Consider the following 20,757-nt stretch of genomic DNA (forward strand, 5'->3'; position numbering starts at 1 on the left):
AACTATTTTTGGTATGTGCGGTAAGCCTTTCAATGTCCTCAACCCGTCAGATAGTTTTCACTTGACCTCGACCTTATTATATGGATCAGTGAACAAGGTTAAGTTTTCGATGTTAAGTCCGTATCTTAGGGGTAAGATACTATAAGCAATGTCTACTTTATTTAATGTATGGAATAATTGTACGTTTTACAAGTTCAACTGGCAGGTGTCATCCGAACTTGAGTTTTTCAAATTTACATGTATCCAAACCTACAAAAGATGAATAGACACTTTAATGTTTTTCTTTGTTTCATAGAATTCTATCGGAGTCTCACAGTGTGAAGAGAAACCGAGGTGTGCGACAAAGGGTCTTTCATACATTATCGTCATAGATTTTAAAGACCACGCTGCTTGCATTTTTTTTTTTGCACTTGTCGAAAAAAAAGAAAAAGGAGAAACCAAACATACATTTAAATTGTTACATATAAAAAAAATACTCACTCTTCTATTAAACAGGTCTTTTCAACGCCTCATCTGGGCTGATGACATTTTCCAATCCATGCTTTCAAGCCTGGAAGCATTTTCTTTGTTGATTTCTGGCACCTTTTCATATACAGACAAAACAATCTTTATAATGCAATTTTGCAATTGTTTTAATTTCTCTTTTGGACGAATCATTGGTTATTTTATCCTTTGCTTTTCTAATAACCTCTTTGAAGGAAATGTATCTGAAAAAAAATATTCAGTTATCAATCAATTTTTGACAAAAAATAACAATGCTCACTGGCAACAGTAATTAAAAAAACGCTGAATTTGAAGTAAAGAATTCACATACGGAACGCTGAAACTGAAATTTGAAATTCAAGCAAAATAAGAGCGAAACAATTAAAGAGGTGTTTGACCAAAGTGAAGTTAAAACATATTTAAATCCATCTATAAGGGCAACTTTGTCCTTGGAAGTTGAATCTTACGTTTCTTAGTAATTTGTATGTAAACAACCTATTTTAAATTATCGATTTTTTGTTGTTGCCAGTGACAAATATTTCATGAATGTTCCGGAACAAATTAGCAATAAATGCAACAGGGAGATAGTGTGCATAATGAGGACATATAAAACCTTTCAATTAGTTTAATTGAGGTCTGGAGCTGGCGTATGACAGTAACTGCTAGCCTTATGTATAGTAGTCCTTTTGTTATTTTATTATCATTGTCATGCATGTTAATTAGTTTCTTAGTTTGTTTCCTATTCTGACACAGGACTTGTATTTCCTATTGAAGTGCCTTTTACTGTTCGTAATACTGTGTGTTTTTCATTCTTTATTGGCTAGAGGTATAGGGGAGGGTTGTGATCTCACGAAACATGTTAAACCCCGCCGCATTTGTGCGCCTGTCCCAATCCAGGAGCCTCTGTCCTTCTAAGTCTTGTATGATTTTGATTTAAGTTCATTGTTATGTTTCGGAGTTAAGTATTACGTCTATAATCGCTGAACCAGTACACTTTTTTGTCTACGCCTGAAATACGCCTAGCACAACTTTTATTGCGACGCTATATTTAAGTATTCCTTCCGTATCATTTCTTGGAACTGAAATACATCATAAAAGGCTATATATTATCATCATGCAATCGATAAACAAGAAAGAAAAACGTTTTAAGTTGTATGCCAGCCCACCGAAGCGCTTTTTCTGAATCTACCTTCATCAGGAACGTCAAAAAGGCGAATAATACTATATGGTTTACTGCGAGTTGGTCATTTTTCACTGATACTTCTAAAAGTTGGGCACTGGGAACACAAAATAGCTTTGAATTATTGATCTCAAACGCTAACCTTATTTAAGGTAGAGACGGACGGGTATCACATGACCTATTATAGCACGTGCATTTTGCGTAATTAAAATCGGTTCCGATTCTTTTTTTACGCAATCCGTAGACAAGATAAACAACAAAATGGCAGACGACCGCGACCGCCTTCGTGTTCGCGGTCGGTTTATAAGGAAAGACAGATTTAAAAAATCCACAAGGATGGACTCTTTGAATGAGAGTGGTAATTTGATTCAATGGGGAGACCATGATTACGGTTCGAGGGGAGAAATGCCATCGGAACCGACAAAAGAACAGACACCGGTATTAGTTGAAAACATTGCCTCGAATGTTACGGTTTCAACTGATATCGGACAGAGTAAAAACATCTCATGGAATGAAGGCAGTAGGGTTGTTGAGTTGGAAGTTCTAGCGGAACAACTCTTCTGCAACAGATGCAACACCCCACTCCATCTGAAGGATATAGTTGGTGAAATGAGGTAAACAATAATTTTCAGCACCCCTTCAGTTTTTACAAAACTATGTAAACCATGTGAAGTTTGTAGGAATATGATTGCAATTCACCTTCAAATATGTCCTGCTGTCAGAAATCATTACAATTTTTCTCTCAATCTAAACCCTTGTACTTTGTAGGAAATACATAATTATTTGGACTAAGGCAAGCTATAAAAAATCAAGTTAGATATGAAACATTCCTCAGTTCCTGGCATGTTATATAGCTAACCCTCGGTATTAAGATATTAACAAATATAATGCCTACCCATGTTAAAATGAGCACAGAGCATGTCAGGAAATAATTCATGTACGGTGCAGTCCGGTGTATCCGCGCACCTAAGACTTATGAATTTACTTCATTCAACTGATAAAACTAATAATTGGATAATATTGTGTAGAGAAATTCATAACATACTTTTATTTCATGAAATCTTCTGTTTGCATGTTTTCATTCTCTAGATTTTGTGTAATGTCTGTCTAAAATTAGGGAAACCCCTGTTCTGAGAGTTTCTCCAATGTCCGGTGAGTTCGTGCATGCCTTCCAAAAATAGTTTATTTTAAATAAAGGGAAGATTTTATACTACGAAATATAGCTGAGTTTGAATCAAATACACTGCCAAGGATGCAGAGAAAAAAATATTTCAATCTGATATAAGTTTGACTTAAATAAAACAAATTTTATCTGATGATGTATTTTTTAAATGGAAGTTGGTCAAATATGGCAAATCACGGGATTGCAGTTATTATTTAACTCTTGAACTTATCAATTTTGTTCTTTTTCATCCCTTCGGAAGGCTAAAACAATAACAAGAACGATTTTGTTTGTGTTACTGTGTTGATATGACAAAATCAGCTAATGCGCGATATCATGGACCGCGCGGACACCGGGGACTCCACTGTAATTATTTCTTATTTTTTCTATGCTATATGGGTTTTACTCATTTTTTGTAGGCCCTGGCTGACCTAATATCCTGTAGATGTTAAATTCTGCATCATTTGGTCTCTTGTTTGAGATTTGTGTAGATGGTTGTTTTACTGGAAATCATACCACATCATATATAAATAAAATTTTGTTTCTTTCCTCTTCCCTTATATAATGCAACCTATATATATAACTACCCAACAAAAATGTCCCTACAGACCCTACTCAAAATATTTTGTTTTGACATTCTTAATAGAAATAGTTCTTTTCTTTCAAGTCTATTGATAGACTATGATACATGTAGATAATAAAAATGTAAATTTCTTGACATTTTGGTAAACTTCCCTTCATAAATACAACATAAGTTATCTTTCCTACATAACCTTCAGGTACATAATGGTATACATGTATGCACCTACCCAGTCCCTGTAAATATATTTTTTGTCTGAAAGGGGAAACAACATATATTTTAAGTTTGGCCTCCCGATAAAACAAAATGATGTAAGCTACTGTTCATTATAATAACTATATCAAATTAAAAAATAAATGGGGTTCAAACACCCTGGATCTGCCACGGTCATAATGTCAAACAACTATATAATTTTTTAAGTTACTTGTATAAAAAGGGAGATGAAATATGTTTCAGTCATCTTAAATAGTTCTTATGTAAGTAACTGTAGTATTTACAATGTCCTTTTTTGTTACAGGATCAAGTAAAGCCATGGAGCCTGACACATGGCTTTATCAATGGTTACTAGGATGGACAACAGAGGGTGCACAGCCGGCATAATTCACGCAGACAATGACTCTACAACATCATCAAGGCTAAAGCAAAAGTTTGCAAACATAAAAAAAAAGAGACGACAAAAACCATATCAAGACAAATCTGTCGAAACAACTGTATGCAGCAGCAAATAAGTACAAAGAGCTGAAGGGGAAAGGAGTCATTCCATACATACTTAGATGTTATATGTATGCCATAAGTTCAAACCAGTCAAAGGAGAATGATCTTTGTGAAAGATTAGACAGTATAGTTCCTCACCTATTTGGAGACCATTCAGGCTGTTCTGGGGATTGGTGCACATATTCCAAGCAACCAGAAACTTACAGGTTTTAATTTTAACTAAATTTAAAGGATGTTATACATATAAAAGAAAGTCTTTTTAATGTTTTTATTATGAGTGATATTATGTCAGAACAAAATTTAAGTTTGGGAGCTGTTCTCATATTGCTATTTCAAATGCTGACAACCAATTTTGTCATAAAACTGCAGAAAAAAACAATATACAATAAAACAAGTACATCCTCTCATTCTATAAAGCAAATAAAATTCCAATAATTTTTTTTAAATAATGAAAAAAAACGTTGTTTTCAGGTTAGGGTTGTTCCAGAAAATACTATCCCCCCCCGGCACTTTTTTTTAACCCCCGCCACCCACAGAAATAAAATTTAACTAGAACAGCACTCCCTTTGAATTTTGGTATTTCAAATACAACCACCCACATAATATTTATAAAAAAATGCCTTCCCTGGGGGACATAGTATTTTGTGGAACAGCCCTTACACTTTGTACCCGAATTTTCATAAAACTCAACCAATTCGGACTTAGACCAGGGATAAATATGTAATCTAAGTTCATACCAGTAGATATGGATATTTTAACACCCTTTAGTACCCTGTACACCCTTCGGCTATGCCTCAGGGTGTTAAAATATCCTTATCTACAGATATGAACGTAGATAACTTATGGTATAGCATCATTAACTAGGACCTCCTAAATAATTTACAGACAATAAAATGACTTGTAAAGATTTCTTGAAGATCAATTTTTCCTGGAATTAAACAACAATTGTGTTGTATTTGAATATACTAGTATACTTGCTAATGGACTATTTCATCCGTGATATTATTATCACAAAATTAGTTTTCCGGTAACATACATGTAAAAATTGAGGACCAAATATTCAAATACAACACAGTTTTTGTTATGCACATTTACTCTTTAAAAATTTATATATTTTATAATTTTGAAATGTTATCTGCTGCACAGTGCAAAAAACTTCATCCAACAGGTTCTTCATCAGTTTAACCCCCTGAGGAAAAGGTGAGGTTGTCCAATCAAAATCATTGTTATAAAAAAATGCATTACAATTCATAATGAATAACACACTTAAGCAGCTTAAGGAATATTCAACTATGTAACTAAGTGGTAAATAAATTTGTACAGTTTAGATCTATTTGAAACATTGTCATAAATCAACATACATATAAATGTATGACATTTCAACTATTTTCTTTTTTATCATTTCAGATATAAACATCTCCCAAAAGGTAAACCATTGTCAAATGAAAACCTGCGTAAGCAATTAGAGACAATGACAGAAAATTACAAGAAAAGATCAAGCCAACTTGTAGATTTAGGCTCAACACAGAGCAATGAAAATTTCAACAATATAGTGGCAAGCAAGGCTCCAAAAAATAGGTCAGTAACTAAAAAACATTGATTATAACCTTTCAGTAACATCCACCCAAACAAACATAGCAATAAAGAATAGAGGTCTTTCATTTTTGAAGGGAGATGATTGCTGTTTGTCCTTCAAATGAAAATTGACTATTTAAGAATTTTTTATCTAAAAACTGACTTAGCAGAATTCTATTTTTAAACTATGATCAAATGTAAAACAATCCTTCATTTTGATAGCATCGTATAAACAAAAAATAACCAACAGTGCAAACAGTTAAATATAAACTTAAGTTTCATTTTATTAAATTAAATTGTGATATGAGGGGGCAGGGAATGGCAGGTGGCAAACTCCAAAACCTCAAAAGATATAATTTAAAAATTCAAAAACTGATATGAGATCTTATGAAACAAAAGTATACATTTCAAAAATATTTGAAGAGTTATTCCCCCTGAAAAAGTTTTATAATAATTATTATACCCCCGCTCCGCTTTGAAAAAAGGGGGTATACTGTTTGAACTCTGTCTGTCCGTCTGTCTGTCAGACCCATGAATATTTTTCGTTACATTTTACTTAGGAACTACAATACAAGGATTTCTGAAATTTAGTTTTAGGTTTTATACAAGTCTGCTATACTGTGTGAGGCGTTTCCAGATTCATCACTTAACAACTTCCTGTTTACCGAACACTTGCATATTTTTACACTATTAAAATTATCCACTTGCAGTGGGGGTATCATCAGTGAGTAGTAGCTCGCAGTTTCACTTGTTTTAGCTAGTTTAAATTTCTGACAGCTGCTTTACAATATTAACTTTAAAATGACTGAAATTTGTGAAATTTCTTTTTGTAGATCAAATGGTGGAACCAGCTCATTAAAAGCAAGAGTTTCAGCTGCAGTTCTGCAGAAGAATGAAGGTTATACCTGGGTTAACAAGGTATTGTGTTACAGCTTATATATTATAAATAATGTGTATTTCCTCTTTCATCTTACCCCATGTAACATAAACATAGTATAATGGTTGTGACCTGTCAATTTAGGTTTCTCAACAATCTATAATACTAAAATTACGAAGTCCAAGTTATCAGCCGTCATCACGTAAAAACGACGAATCAAAGAATTCAACTTTATATATCACTAATATAGTACAAAGGTGTAGATTGAAAATTACACCACTCCAGGCCCTTTTGTTTTCCACGTAATTAATATTGCCAATAATTAAGAAGTTCCGGGTCGAGTCCGATACCGATACCAATAGTATATTCACCTGTTACCTATTACCAAATCTGTACGTTCCGCATCTGACAGGCGCACCACCAAACGGTGTATTCAGGGTTAATATGCTATATACACGGTTCATAATCACAGGTTTGACACTGCTAAATTGTCAAATAGCTACCTATTGTAGTATTTTAATCAGCAAGACTTTCTAAGATAACAATATACGAATACTAAAAATCTGGACTAAAAATAAGGCGTATAGGTACAGTTTTCAATTTGTTAACGGACATGACGTAAAATAGCGAATCAAAGAATTCAACTTTATTTATAACTTATATAGGACAATGCTGTTGATTAAAAAATACTCCATTCCAGGACCTTTTGTTTTCCAAATAATTAATATTACCAATAATTGATAAGTTCCAGTTCGACGGGTTCAAACAGAAAGATTTGAAAGTTGAGAAAACTGTGCATCTTATAATCGCCATGACTTTATCAAATGACAATACTAATACTAAAATAAGGCTTGCGCATAGTTATATACTTTAATTTAGTCACGGACCCGCGATATCACGGGTGTGTTCTAGTAATTTAAAAACTGATACAGTGATTTTTTCCAAATTTGATGCAAAGGTGAATGACCTTACAAAGGTGATCAATTTCAAATTGGAAGTTATTGTATTTTTTTAATCAACTTTTTCTTAGCAATGCTTGTCCACACATACCCTGGTAAATGATGTTAATTTGGTTTTTAATTGTTTGAATATAAAGCAGTGTGTGGTTGACCTTCATGCGACCCGATCTAAAGGTCAAATATAGAATTAAAGGGGATGGTTATGTTTTTTGTCATCTAAAACATTTCTCACTAGTTTACCTTGTTTTAGGTTAACAAGAAAGCATTGCTGTCACCAGGCACAATCTCTGTAAGAGTTGGACAGAGGATTGACAGAAAGAGACTCTGGCAAAAGAAGAATAGCTCCTCAGTTCTTTTCAAACGTGACAGATTTAAAAGAAAGGTAAAACTTCATGGCATATAATTAGTCAAATTAATGACAGCCATATAAATAAAAAAAACAAAGGATATGGGGTATCAAGTACATTTACAACAAAAGACACACAAAGCGAAGAAACAGCTCTTTTATTGCGATTCTTCATCCCAAAGTCACACTAAAGCCTCAACACGGACAAAATATAAGTCTCACCTCACTGCAAATTATTTATAATTTGTATACCCCCGCTTTAAAAAAAAGGGGGGGGGGGGTATACTGTTTACCCTCGGTCTGTCCTTCCGTCAGTCAGTCAGTCCGTCCGTTCCCATGATTATTTTTCGTCGCATTTTTCTCAGGAACTACAATACAAGGATTTCTGAAATTTGGTTTCAGGGTTTATCTAAGTCAGCTTTACCTTGTGATGCGTTTTCAGATTGATCACTGTTGACCGAACACTTGTATGATTTTACACATGATAGCCAAGTTGAAAATTTTCATCACATTTTTCTCAGGATCTACAATACAAGGATTTCTGAAATTTGGTTTCAGGATTTATATAAGTCAACTATACCGTGTGATGCGTTTTCAGATTCATCACTCGACAACTTCCTGTTTACCGAACACTTGCATATATTTACACTATTAATATTATCCACTTGCAGCAGGGGAATCATCAGTGAGCAGTAGCTCTCAGTTTCACTTGTTAATAATACATACATATATGATTGAATTCTAAAATTGGAGACATATTTAGCCTGTTTCTCAGATATGAAGTGCCTTATTAGGTCATCAAAATTTTTATTTATCAGTGCAGTACCCTCTGCTGTATAAATACAGGTATATCGATCTCGCTTCCACGAAATGTTTTGAAGTGATAATTTCAATGTGGATAGGAAAGAGGGCTAAGAATAGGTGGTGTGTGTCTTTAAAATTGAGTATATCAACTGTTGTACAATTGAAGGCATGATGTGGCATATATAAATATGCACTTGAGTCAATTTCAACATAGTATTCATTGAATAATAATACATTGCTACTATTTTGTTGAGTGTATTTTCTGTGGTATATTATTTTATTTTATTGTTTTTATAACACTTGTTATATATCTTTTATTGTGTGTGTATTGCATATGTTATTGTTTATAATAATATTGTCTGTATCATATGCCCTCCTGGGGCCCTTATTTGGAAAATAAAAATATTCCATTCTATTCTATAAGAGAAGTTATCTCAATAATGATAACACCATAACTTTAAAATATATAAGCACAGGGACATGGTGAAAGTTACATGAATTTTGTTAAATTGTAAAAAGGGTAAACTATAATATAAATTGACAAAGACAATAGAAATTGCAATTTTGCCAAAAAATAGAAAACAAGATGATGACAGTTGAAAAGAATGATATGGTTATTAAGAGTTATAACCCATTTATTTTACAAAGTACATGTAACAATACAACCAGGTATAAACAAAAAAAAATTCTTAATATTTTCTTTTGGTCTTTTTCTAAAATAAGAAAACCTTTCAACAAATTAAGGCAGCTGTTATAGAAGGAGAAACATATCAACCACAAATTGAAGAAAATGTGTCGGTAAGAGACATTGAAAAAATTCCAACAAAATATTCTTTGGAAGGCATAGACAATTATGTTGTTTTTGATTTAGAAACAACTGGGTTATCAAGAACCTCTGATATTACACAAATATCAGCATATGATGGGACAAACATGCTAAATCTGTATGTGTCTCCACGACAATCTATTTCATCAAAGGCCAGTGATGTTACCGGTATAACTTTCTCTTTTGAAAGAAACCAAATGTATTGCCATGGTGTTCCAGTTGAAAGTGTTTGTATTAGAACAGCCTTACTTCAACTAATTGAAATGATACAGAAAAAATCTCGTCCTGTGCTTGTTGGTCATAACATCCATTCATATGATGTTCCTGTACTAAGAAATTTGTTGCACGAGTTTAATCTGCTGAGTTCTTTTGATGACCTAGTTTATGGATGCATTGACACTTTGAAAATTGCAAAACGTGAAATACCAAAAGCTGATGTTCTAAATTATAAGCAGCAAACATTAGTTCAAAAGTTTCTGGAGATTGTTTATGATAGTTGATTCCGGTTTAAATAGGTTTAATTATATATGTCATGGTGTAAATTTCTGTGATTTTATTTCATAATTTTTAATACTGTTTTATGTTGTTACAAACTTTCACAAATCCATATGTCGTAATCTTCTTGAAGTACAATTAGTAAAATATAACTTAATGTCATTTTGAGATAACGGATTAAGCTTAACAAGTTCTCGTGAATAGACCAAATTTGTCAAATTTGTATTAATTAGTGTCATTCTATATTAGAGTAACTCAACATTTGTTATAAAAAGAAACATTCAGAAATTATGGTCAGTGAGGATTACCGAACGTTAGAATACGGAACTCGTATTGCTACTTTTAAGGACTTTCAAGCGGACTGTGACGTTGTTATTGTTTTATGGACTTCCATATGTAACTTTGATTTATGTAACTATATTGAGATAATTTGATTCAACAATAGAACATTGAAAGTACAACCTGTGTATTTCTTATTTATTTGAATCTACCGCTAGTTCCCCCGTGTTGTAAAATTACAATACGTCAATTGGTGCGAGGACCCGGAACATTCTGCTGATTCTATAACATCAATCAACAGTTTGTGTTGCAAAATCCCGTGTATTATATACAATATGAACATTTACGGAATTCCAATCGTTTACGACAGAAACCACCCAAGACAAGAAAACAGTGTGAATCGACAAAAGGAATTTAAAGGAGTCGCTTCTCACCAAAGTAACTTTCAACGGCCTCAAACAAATTCGACTTTTGATCGCCATGTGAACTTCAAGTGCTTTAGGTGTGGACAATTTGGACATTTTAAAGTAAACTGTACATCACCCAGCAAGGTACCAAAGTCAACGAAAAGGAAAGAATGGGACTCAATCAGACTTCGCGTGTTTCTCGCAAAGAAAATGAACAATGATTTTCCGTTCTCAACTTTAGACGATGAAGATTTTCAAATAACTGTGACTAAAACCAATCATCCGGTTAAAATGGAAATGAACAGTTTAAAGATTAACATCCAAAAACTCAGGAACGAAATAGTCGCACAGGAAAAAGAGATTTGTCAACAAAAATACAAGAATTAGCGATTTGGCTTTATCCTTAGAAGTCAAAGAAGAAATGCACGACGAAGAATGTGAACAGCTGGAGAATTTTATCAAAGCTCAAGGAGAACAATATGAGGAATTAGAAAAACAAAGACGTTTTGCCGAAATAACTTTGTTTTCCGTTCAAACATCAGTGGAAAGTGCAAACCGCGGACTTTATCAAGAACTTCAACAGGAAAAGCAAACTGTACAGGAATGGATAAATATCTGTGAAAAGAAAAGTGAAGACATAACGCACTATCGCTCGTTGTGGGAAAAACCCGACTTCTTCTTTTCATTATTTTATTTGTTAATAAGAATGATTTGATATATTGCATGCTATTTATTTATAACTAAGAATAGTTCGTATCAGAGCCGTGTTTACATCAGTGATTACAGGTACCCCTCTTGTCGCCCCTTTATATTTTTGATATTTTAAGCAAACATTTAAAAATTAAACTTTCAAATTGTGAAATAATCAAAATTGCACATTAGGTTTAATATTTTAAAAGTTTGATCAAGTTTCTAAAATATCAAATTTATAAACGATATTTAGAATTTTGATATTTTAATAATTTGGTTAAAATTTCAAAATTTCAAAACTTTAACACAATTTGAAATTTTGATATTTTAAAACTTTGATCAAAATTCAAAAAATCTAAAATTTCAAAACTTTTTAAAACTTTGAACTGATAAGTGTTACACGGACCGTGATGCAACCGTCATTGATACCCATCCCATTTTTACACAGCTTGGTGGTAAACGATCGGCTGGCATTATAACACCAAAATGACCGCAACTTACTATTGACGTAACTTTGAAGTCTCTCTCCATAAGCTGAAAGATAGGCCAGGTGACATCTTGCCAATTTGTAAAGCAGTAGAACAATCTGACAGTGTATGCAATAAAAGTTTAATTTCACCTCTTTCTTTTTTGCTAAATCTAACTGCATAAACATTAACTGGAAGCAGGTTAGTTGTTGATTTACTTGGAAATACCAATCCAGCAGGTCATTTACAAGACTGTCACTAATATGGTTCAGGAGCAAAGTAGCCACCCCACATAATTACCTTCATGTGATCTCATGAATGTGTTTGACAATGAACAAGTAATAGGAAAAACATGGTTAGTAAAACCAAAAAAACAAAATTGCAATATCCATATTTACCGACAAAGCCTTAATCGAATTACAATCTCCTGAAAGTTTACAAAAAAAGCAGACTAGAAACCTGAAAAAATGAGAATGAGACTATACAAGCTTCAAAACTTCAATCTCTTATCAATGAAGTTATTGATCAGTACACAGAAAGATATTCAAAAATGGAAACAGATCATTACGATCAATTATACTACTTTATTGACCATGCCATTGGCACTTTGTCGAAGGAGCAGAAGCAAATTGAGAGATATTTTCAAGATTTTATTGATGATCAGGTTAAAAAGTATGTGCAGGATGAAAACTATATAAAATGTGAACACTGTGGGGCTTTAAATGGAAAGCGCAAACTAATTTGTTCAAATTGCATTAGAAAAGATGGATTAAAATCAGCTAAGAATAAAAGATGGTGCCACTAACTCATTTATTAAAGACCAAGAAACCTGTTACCTAATTATTGTTGAGTAAGATGAAAATGACGATAAATCAGAGATCACAGAGGTGCACAGTTACATTGAAAGAAAACCACAAAAGTAATTGGAACAAAATACATGAAACACTAGTAGCAATGAATGATTGAGAGAACATTTCCTTTCAACAATTTTTAGAAAAAGTAGCACTGGACGAACTAGAATACATCCTAGCTGTTCGATCATCTATTGCAACACCAACAGTTTTTCTAAAGAGATCTTTACTGGAAATTAGAATAAACAATTACAGTACTGCATGTCTGAAGGCATGGAGGGCAAACATGGATTTACAGTTTGTCATAGATGTATATGCTTGTGCCGTCTATATAGCTTCATATATAACAAAAACTCAAAGAGGAATGAGTGAATTTTTGACAGCAGCATGCAAAGAAGCAAATTCAGGAAATAAATCAATTAGAGAACAAGTACGTTTAATCAGCAACAAATTTCTTAATGCTATTGAGATAAGTGCGAAAGAAGCTAGTTACCTTTCTCTCCAACTTCCATTAAAAAAATCCTCCAGACAAGTAATTTTTATTAATACATCACCTCCAGATCCACGTGTTGTATTACTTAAACCTCAAAATCAATTAGAATCTATGAATGATGATGATGATGAAAAGGAGTTTAAAGGATTACTTTCAAGATATCCAGAACGTCCAAAATCAATAAAAAAACCTATCTTTGGCTGAATTTGCATCTTCATATGAAAGAGTTACATCTACTTACATTTCACGTTCAAAATCTTTGTGTAAAAATACAAAAGATGGTTATTTACCTGAAAAACAACACGAAGAAGATGAAGATATTTCAGACAATGCAACCTCGCCATCAGGTTCTACCTATAGGGAGGGAACGACGTAAACCAAAAATTATAAGAACAGTGCACTATAACCCAGACAAAGACATTGAAAACTACCACAGAGAATTGTTAATGCTTTATTCCCCATGGAGAAATGAAGAATTAGACATTTTAGGAAAATTTTCAACATACACTGAAAGATTTCAAGAATTAAGAGTCAACAATTGAGATAAAAAGGCAACTATTTCAACCCTATCGTACAGCATTAAAGTGCGCAGAAGAATTATTATCAAACCAGCCAGAATTAGATGCAGGGTGGAATGGTATTGCACCGAATACACAACACAGGGATCAACAAGATGCAGCACAAAAAAAATATGACAAACAACAATTTACCTGACCATGATATTGGAGTTTCTAGCTACTGAGGATTTAAACTCTTACAATGAATTATCAAATGGTGAATTTTGTGCTCATATGAGACCTCTTAATCAGCAGCACATACATACAGTTCATATATAATGTTGTCCATTAAATCAAGACAAGTGACAAACCAGTTGTCCATTTTCTCAGTGGGGGAGCTGGAGTTGGAAAGTCATTTGTAACTAAAGCTCTCTATCAAATGATTTTAAAATTTTATAATAGAAGACCTGGAGACGATTTCACTACTCCAAAAGTTTTGTTGGTGGCACCAACAGGAAAAGCTGCTTATCATATCAATGGAAACACAATTCATTCCACACTGCGTATTCCATGCAATCAAAGTCTTCAGTTCGGATCTTTAGAATCTAGTTCTTTAAACACACTACAGACCAAATTAGGAAACGTGCAACTTATATTTATTGACGAAATTTCCATGATAGGATTTAAAATGTTAAATTTCATACATCAAAGGTTAATGGAGATCAAACAGTCTAAAGAACCATTTGATGGAATTTCTATTATTGCTGTTGGTGACCTGTTTCAGTTGAAACCAGGGATGGATTCTTATATTTTCCAACCTCCAAAATCAGGGTACATGCCTTTAGCTTTAAATTTATGGGAAGACCACTTCTGTATGACAGAACTGAACATAATTATGCGTCAAAGAGAAAATAAAGAATTTGCAGAATTATTAAATAGACTCGGGGAAGGAAATCATACATCTAATGATAATGAACCACTGAAAAATCAATGTTTGGAAGAAAATACTAAAAACTATCCACATGATACTCCACATGTATTTTTTTCAAATAAAAAAGTGAATGGACACAACGCTACTATATTTAAAAAAATATCAATATATATAGTAGAAGAGGCAGTTACAATTGGAACAGAAGTGAGGAGGTGGCACAGAACTTTGAAAGTTTTGTTCATGATTGTGAAGATATCTTATCTATAACTTTGATAATCGAGGCATTAATGAAACAGAATATGGTAGAAGAGGCAGTTACAATCGGAACAGAAGTGAGGAGGTGGCACAGAACTTTGAAAGTTTGTTCATGATTGTGAAGATATCTTATCTATAACTTTGATAATCGAGGCATTAATGAAACAAAATATGGTACAATAGGCAGTTACAATCGGAAAAGGAGTGAGGAGGTGGCACGGAACTTTAAAAGTTTTGTTCATAATTGTGAAGATATATTATCTATAACTTATCTATAACTTTGATAATCGAGGCATTAATGAAATAAAATATGGTAGAGGAGGCAGTTACAATCGGAACAGAAGTGAGGAGGTGGCACAGAACTTTGAAGGCGTGTGACGGTCACAATCGTCATCCTTACAAATATCACTGAAGAAAACAATCATGGAGCATATATATCTTTACCATATACGGAAAGATATGAACACAAAAAAGAGTAATTGTTTTACCTTTGATTTAAATTATGTTTATGAATTAGTGATTGAGTGCTTAAATAATCCTACTTTGAAAAGACTTCAACCAGGCAAAACTGTATTTATGATTGTGAAGATATCTTATCTATAACTTTGATAATCGAGGCATTAATGAAACAAAATATGGTAGAAGAGGCAGTTACAATCGGAACAGAAGTGAGGAGGTGGCACAGAACTTTGAAAGATTTGTTCATTATTGTGAAGATATCTTTTCTATAACTTTGATAATCGAGGCATTACTGAAACAACATATGGTAAATGAGGCAGTTACAATCAGAACAAGAGTGAGGAGGTGGCACAGAACATTGCAAGTTTTGTTCGTGATTGTGAAGCAACTTTAAATAAGACACTGCTGTAATAATCGAGGCATTAATAGTTATTGGACATAAAAAAAATTAAAGAACCTTAGTGAGCACGCTCACATACCCCACGTCCCCACATTGTCATTGGAGAAATTAAATAAGTATAAGAAAAAATATTGAATAATAATTTCCTGTCAATATACATAGTATGTCCTTATTATCTACAAAATTTCATGAAATTATGTTGTGTGTTTTCAGAGGAGTTGAGATGACAAACTGTTGCAGAAGTACATTGAAGCAAATAAGTTCAAACGGGCATAACTCCTAGAAAAAAATTGAACCGTAATTTACTGTTGATATACACATCTACATAGTATGTCCTTATTATCTACAAAGTTTCATGAAATTCTGTTGTGTGGTTTGAGAGGAGTTGCGATGACAAACTGTTGCAGTAGTACATTAAAGTAAATAAGTTCAAAGGGGCATAACTCCTAGAAAAAAAATTGAATCGCAATTTCCCGTCGATATGCACAACTACATAGTATGTCCTTATTATCTGAAAAGGTTTCGTGAAATTCTGTTGTGTGGTTTGAGAGGAGTTGCGATGACAAGAAACAGGACGGACGGACGGACTGACGGGTCAAAAACATTATACCCTTCGCAACTTCGTTGCGTGGGGTATAAATATGGTAGGAGAGGCAGTAATTATAGAAACAGGAGTGACGAGGTGGCACAGAACTTTTGAAGTGTTTTTCATGCTTGTGAAGAAAACTTTAAATAAGACATTACTTCGATAATCGAGGTATTAATGAAGTTATTTGACATAACAAAATATGACAGGAGAGGCAGTAACAATCGGAACAGGAGCGAGGTGGTGGCACATAATTTGAAAAGTTTTGTTCATGATTGTGAAGATCATTTTAGATAAGACACTAACTTGATAATCGAGAATCTAATTAAGTTATTTGACATAACAAAATATAGCAGGAGAGGCAGTAACAATCGGAACAGGAGTGAGGAGGTGGTACAAAACTTATTGAAGTTAATGAAGTTATTTGACACAACAAAATATGGTAGGAGAAGCAGTAATAATAGAAACAAGAGTTAGGAGGTGTTCATGGTTGTGAATGCATCATTCATTACCGACTTGCAAAATTAGATGAAAGGAAAAGATATATTAAATTTCAAAAATTGAATCCCCGTTTTTTTCAAAGACCATTTTCTACGTGTGACGGCAGCGACAAGGTTATACATAAGGAATACTTGTATTCTCCTTTCACCATGTTTACTCTCATTTAATGATTTCAATCTCTTTAAAAAAAAATGTCTGCAAATCAAGTAAATACTTTTGTATGGTCCAATATCATTCAGTATCTGTACAAGCAGCACTATCAATAGTTTAATAACATTTATAACAACCTCTTCTAAGTAATAAATGATAAAATCTTTTTATTATTTTTTAAAATATATATAGCAAAAATATCATTTTATGATAAAACAAAATAAAGTAAACATGGAAAATTACTATTTCTATTTCTGTAATTTATTCTTACATACTTTTGATTTTTTAACCCTGTATGCGTACATTGCCTATGTAAATTTTAAAATTGTTTGTATGCACATTGAACGACAAATTTATGTGACGTATATAATTTTTCTGACGTCGGACACTCAAGTAGATCCATGTGTTCGTGGATAGGTTTTTGTGTCCTGTTAAATTGTTCCTTTTAAAAGTTTTGGATTCTCATAAATTCTATGTATAACTTTTGGACTAGTTTGATTTCTGTAATTTATTCTTACATACTTTTGATTTTTACAGAGGATGACCTTGAGGTCACTCCGATGTATTGTTATCGCTTAAATTTCCGTCATTCATAAATTCTAGTCAAATTAGTTTTGGGTTTTCAACACCAGTGAAAAAAAGTGCATTTTCATACCTGCGATTTCTGTTCTCCGGTTGTACGATGTTTCAACAAAATATGGAATCATTTCAGTTGTTGATTTAGTGGTGAATATTTGACTGAATTATATCTTAATTAATACGATTTTATATGTTTAATTGGTGTTTCAGAAAGAGGTCAGGTGCTCTTGTTCATTCATAAAATTATCGTTCATTCATAATTTTATCGTAAAATAAAAATCACTACAGAGGTTATACGTGTAGTGTAAATGACCACCTGTAATCTAAAAATAGCTGTCTCACTAATAACGTCAAGAAGAACTTTTAGCGATAAGAAGCGTCAAGAACGGACAAGAAGAAAAAATTAAGCGACAAGAAGACTATTTAGCGACATGAAAACTTCTCGTACCGCATGAGGATGACCCATATCAAATGAACAATTATGTGTGGGACTTAGTTTTAAGAAATGATGTCAAAGTAACACTATGAAAATATTTTTAGTAAGCTGAAATATATATTTATTTTTTACATGTTTATGTCTTGTAAGTTATTTTATTTCTGTCCCATTTTTCAACATTAGCGTCTCGAAAGGTGAAATGTTTTAACTGAATGGTTAATTTAAATTAATTATGAAAATTGTTAAAATTAAATCAATAAAAGTAATTATTGCCCAGTTACAAACACTACCAGGGGATAATCCATAATTACCCCCAACTTTAGCCTGGTAAACTTGTTGTCTCCTTGTGAAATATAAAACATATTAAAAATGATTTCCTGCTTAAGTCTTTAATTGATATAAAGTCAAAACCTTCTTGCTTTTCACTAGACAACCATGTCCTGTCAGGTTTAATTCTTATATATGTAGACGAAAAATAAAAGTGTCCAAAAACATTAACATGGCAGCAATTGCTTTTACAGCCTATTAGACTTTGATTTTTTTTACAGAAGAGTGTCCACCATGCACTTGCACTGCACTATAATAATAGTAGAAAAGAATTATCATATTTACAAATAGATGAAAATGCCATTTATCGGTCGTCCAACTGTCTATATCAATCTGCTCAGCTCTTAATAAAACTCCATATCACGGCTTTGTGACGTCAAATACGTTGACCTGGCCTTAATAACTTCGACCCGGACATATCAGCGACGTCATAATGTTTGAACCGACGTTGATAAGTTTGCCCCGAACTTATCAAGTCAACTTCTGGTTGCTGATGAAACTAAGACAATACTTCCAAAAGACGCAAATGCAGCCCGATAAATCGATTATCAGGTTATCGGCATATTAATATTGTAAAATATCAGCTGCTCGAAATAATATGAAGGCTTTTTGATCTCGTTCGCTGCGCTTACTCGACAAAAAGCTTAATATTATGTCTCGCAGCTGATATTTTACGATATCAACATGCAGACAACCTGATAATTGGTACTTATTGGTCGTCCCACTGTCTATATCACTCTGTTCAGCTCTTAATATTATTCCGTATCATGTCCTAGTGACGTCAAATACGTTGACCCGGCCTTAATAACTTTGACCCGGACTTATCAGCGACGTCATAATGTTTGAACCGACGTTAATAACTTTGACCCGAACTTATCAAGTCATCTTTTGAGTGCTGGTGAAACAAAGAAAACACTTCCGAAACACACAAATATAGCCCGATAAATCGATTATCAGATTATCTGCATATTGATATTGTAAAATATCAGCTGCTTGACATAATATGAAGGCTTTTTGATCTCGTTCGCTACACTCACTCGACAAAAAGCTTCATATTATGTCTCGCAGCTGATATTTTACGATATCAACATGCAGATAATCTGATAATCGGTACATACATGCAATCGTAATATTAATAATATATATAACAACAAACCAGTGTATTCTCTACGACTATTATTATACAAGTATAATAGTCCAAGGTATACTGATTTCTTGCACTACAATATAATAGTTATCACGGTGAGGTTGAATTTCCTGTCATTTATTCATCATCCAGGCACGAACTTGTATCAGAAAAAAATATCTCTGTAAATTAACCCAAGTTTCAGGTATAGAGATGTGATCTGTTTTTGTGACATGTGCTTTTGACCATCCACAAGAACCTGCGGTCATCCGATGTTCAGTACTTCAGTACTTTGATTTAACCCTGTCTGCGCTCATTGCCCATGTAAAATTTAAAATTGTTTATAATCCAGGTACTTTTGATAACTATTGTATGCACATTGAACGACAAATTTATGTGACGTTTATAATTTTTCTGACGTCAGACACTCAAATCAATCCATGTGTTCGTAGATAGTAGATGTTGTTGTGTCCTGTTAAATTGTTATACGATGATGACTGATGTTCCCATATTTTGACTATTTTATTGATTGTGACTGTTTATTTAACGCATCATGTAAATGTAACGGAATTTGATGAGACTGTTATTAAAGTGAGAGGGTTAGCGCTATAGAACCAGGTTTAATCCACCATTTTCTACATTTGAAAATGCCTTTACCAAGTCAGGAATATGACAGTTCTTGTCCATTCGTTTTTGATGCGTTTTGTTTTTTGATTTTGCCATGTGATTATGGACTTTCCAAATTGATTTTCCTCTGAGTTCAGTATTTTTGTGATTTTACTTTTTACTATGAAATTAATGAATATTTAATTCAAAACCCTGAATATCAGGATATGCTTAACAAAGTTAATTGGTCTGATGATGAGGATGTGGATGCATATCAGGAAATGCTTTATCAAATATATCACTTAGATGATGAGGATTTGGATGTAGTATTGCAGATGATGATGAATATGATAAAGGAAGAAGATGATGATGAGGGATTTTATGAAATGTTCGAGAGTGAAGATGAACGAGAAAATTGAGGAGGAGGAGGGAGGTGATCAGGAACATGTGTAATAAATTATACTAAGGTGTAGTGAAATTCTTTCTTTACAATAATTTTCATAATACATACGACGGTCTGGCTGGTTTCTGGCTCTTGGTTAATGTTGTCTTCTTCTTTGTCTTTGATTGATGTTGATGGGTTGATGTCAGTATTTACTAAAAGAGATAATTAAATCTGTAATAGATATGACAAATCAACTTCTGGATCTTGTGGAGTAGCCGTTAACATAAAATTCAAGAACTTTCAAAAGGATAATAAAAATGACTAATAAAGC

General features: G+C 33.1%; 1 protein-coding gene and 1 pseudogene across 1 annotated transcript; both read left to right on the forward strand.

The window, feature by feature from the left end:
• Positions 1 to 3,970: 3,970 nt before the first annotated feature.
• Positions 3,971 to 10,006, forward strand: LOC134718040 (uncharacterized; annotated as a pseudogene).
• Positions 10,007 to 14,124: 4,118 nt separating this feature from the next.
• Positions 14,125 to 20,460, forward strand: LOC134718041 (uncharacterized). Its single transcript, XM_063580542.1, has 2 exons — positions 14,125 to 14,721; positions 20,266 to 20,460. Exons 1-2 carry the CDS (start codon positions 14,125 to 14,127, stop codon positions 20,458 to 20,460), a joined length of 792 nt encoding a protein of 263 aa, XP_063436612.1.
• The last annotated feature ends 297 nt before the right edge of the window (positions 20,461 to 20,757 follow it).

This window comes from Mytilus trossulus, chromosome 5 (assembly GCF_036588685.1).
Source record: "Mytilus trossulus isolate FHL-02 chromosome 5, PNRI_Mtr1.1.1.hap1, whole genome shotgun sequence".
Taxonomy (NCBI): Eukaryota; Metazoa; Mollusca; class Bivalvia; order Mytilida; family Mytilidae; genus Mytilus; species Mytilus trossulus.

Coding starts and splice junctions, on each gene's coding strand:
- LOC134718041 (XM_063580542.1), top strand. CDS start 14,125: ATGATTTTAAAATTTTATAATAGAAGACCTGGAGACGATTTCACTACT. Junction 14,722..20,265: donor ATCCACATGATACTCCACAT/GTATTTTTTTCA, acceptor CCTGAATATCAG/GATATGCTTAACAAAGTTAA.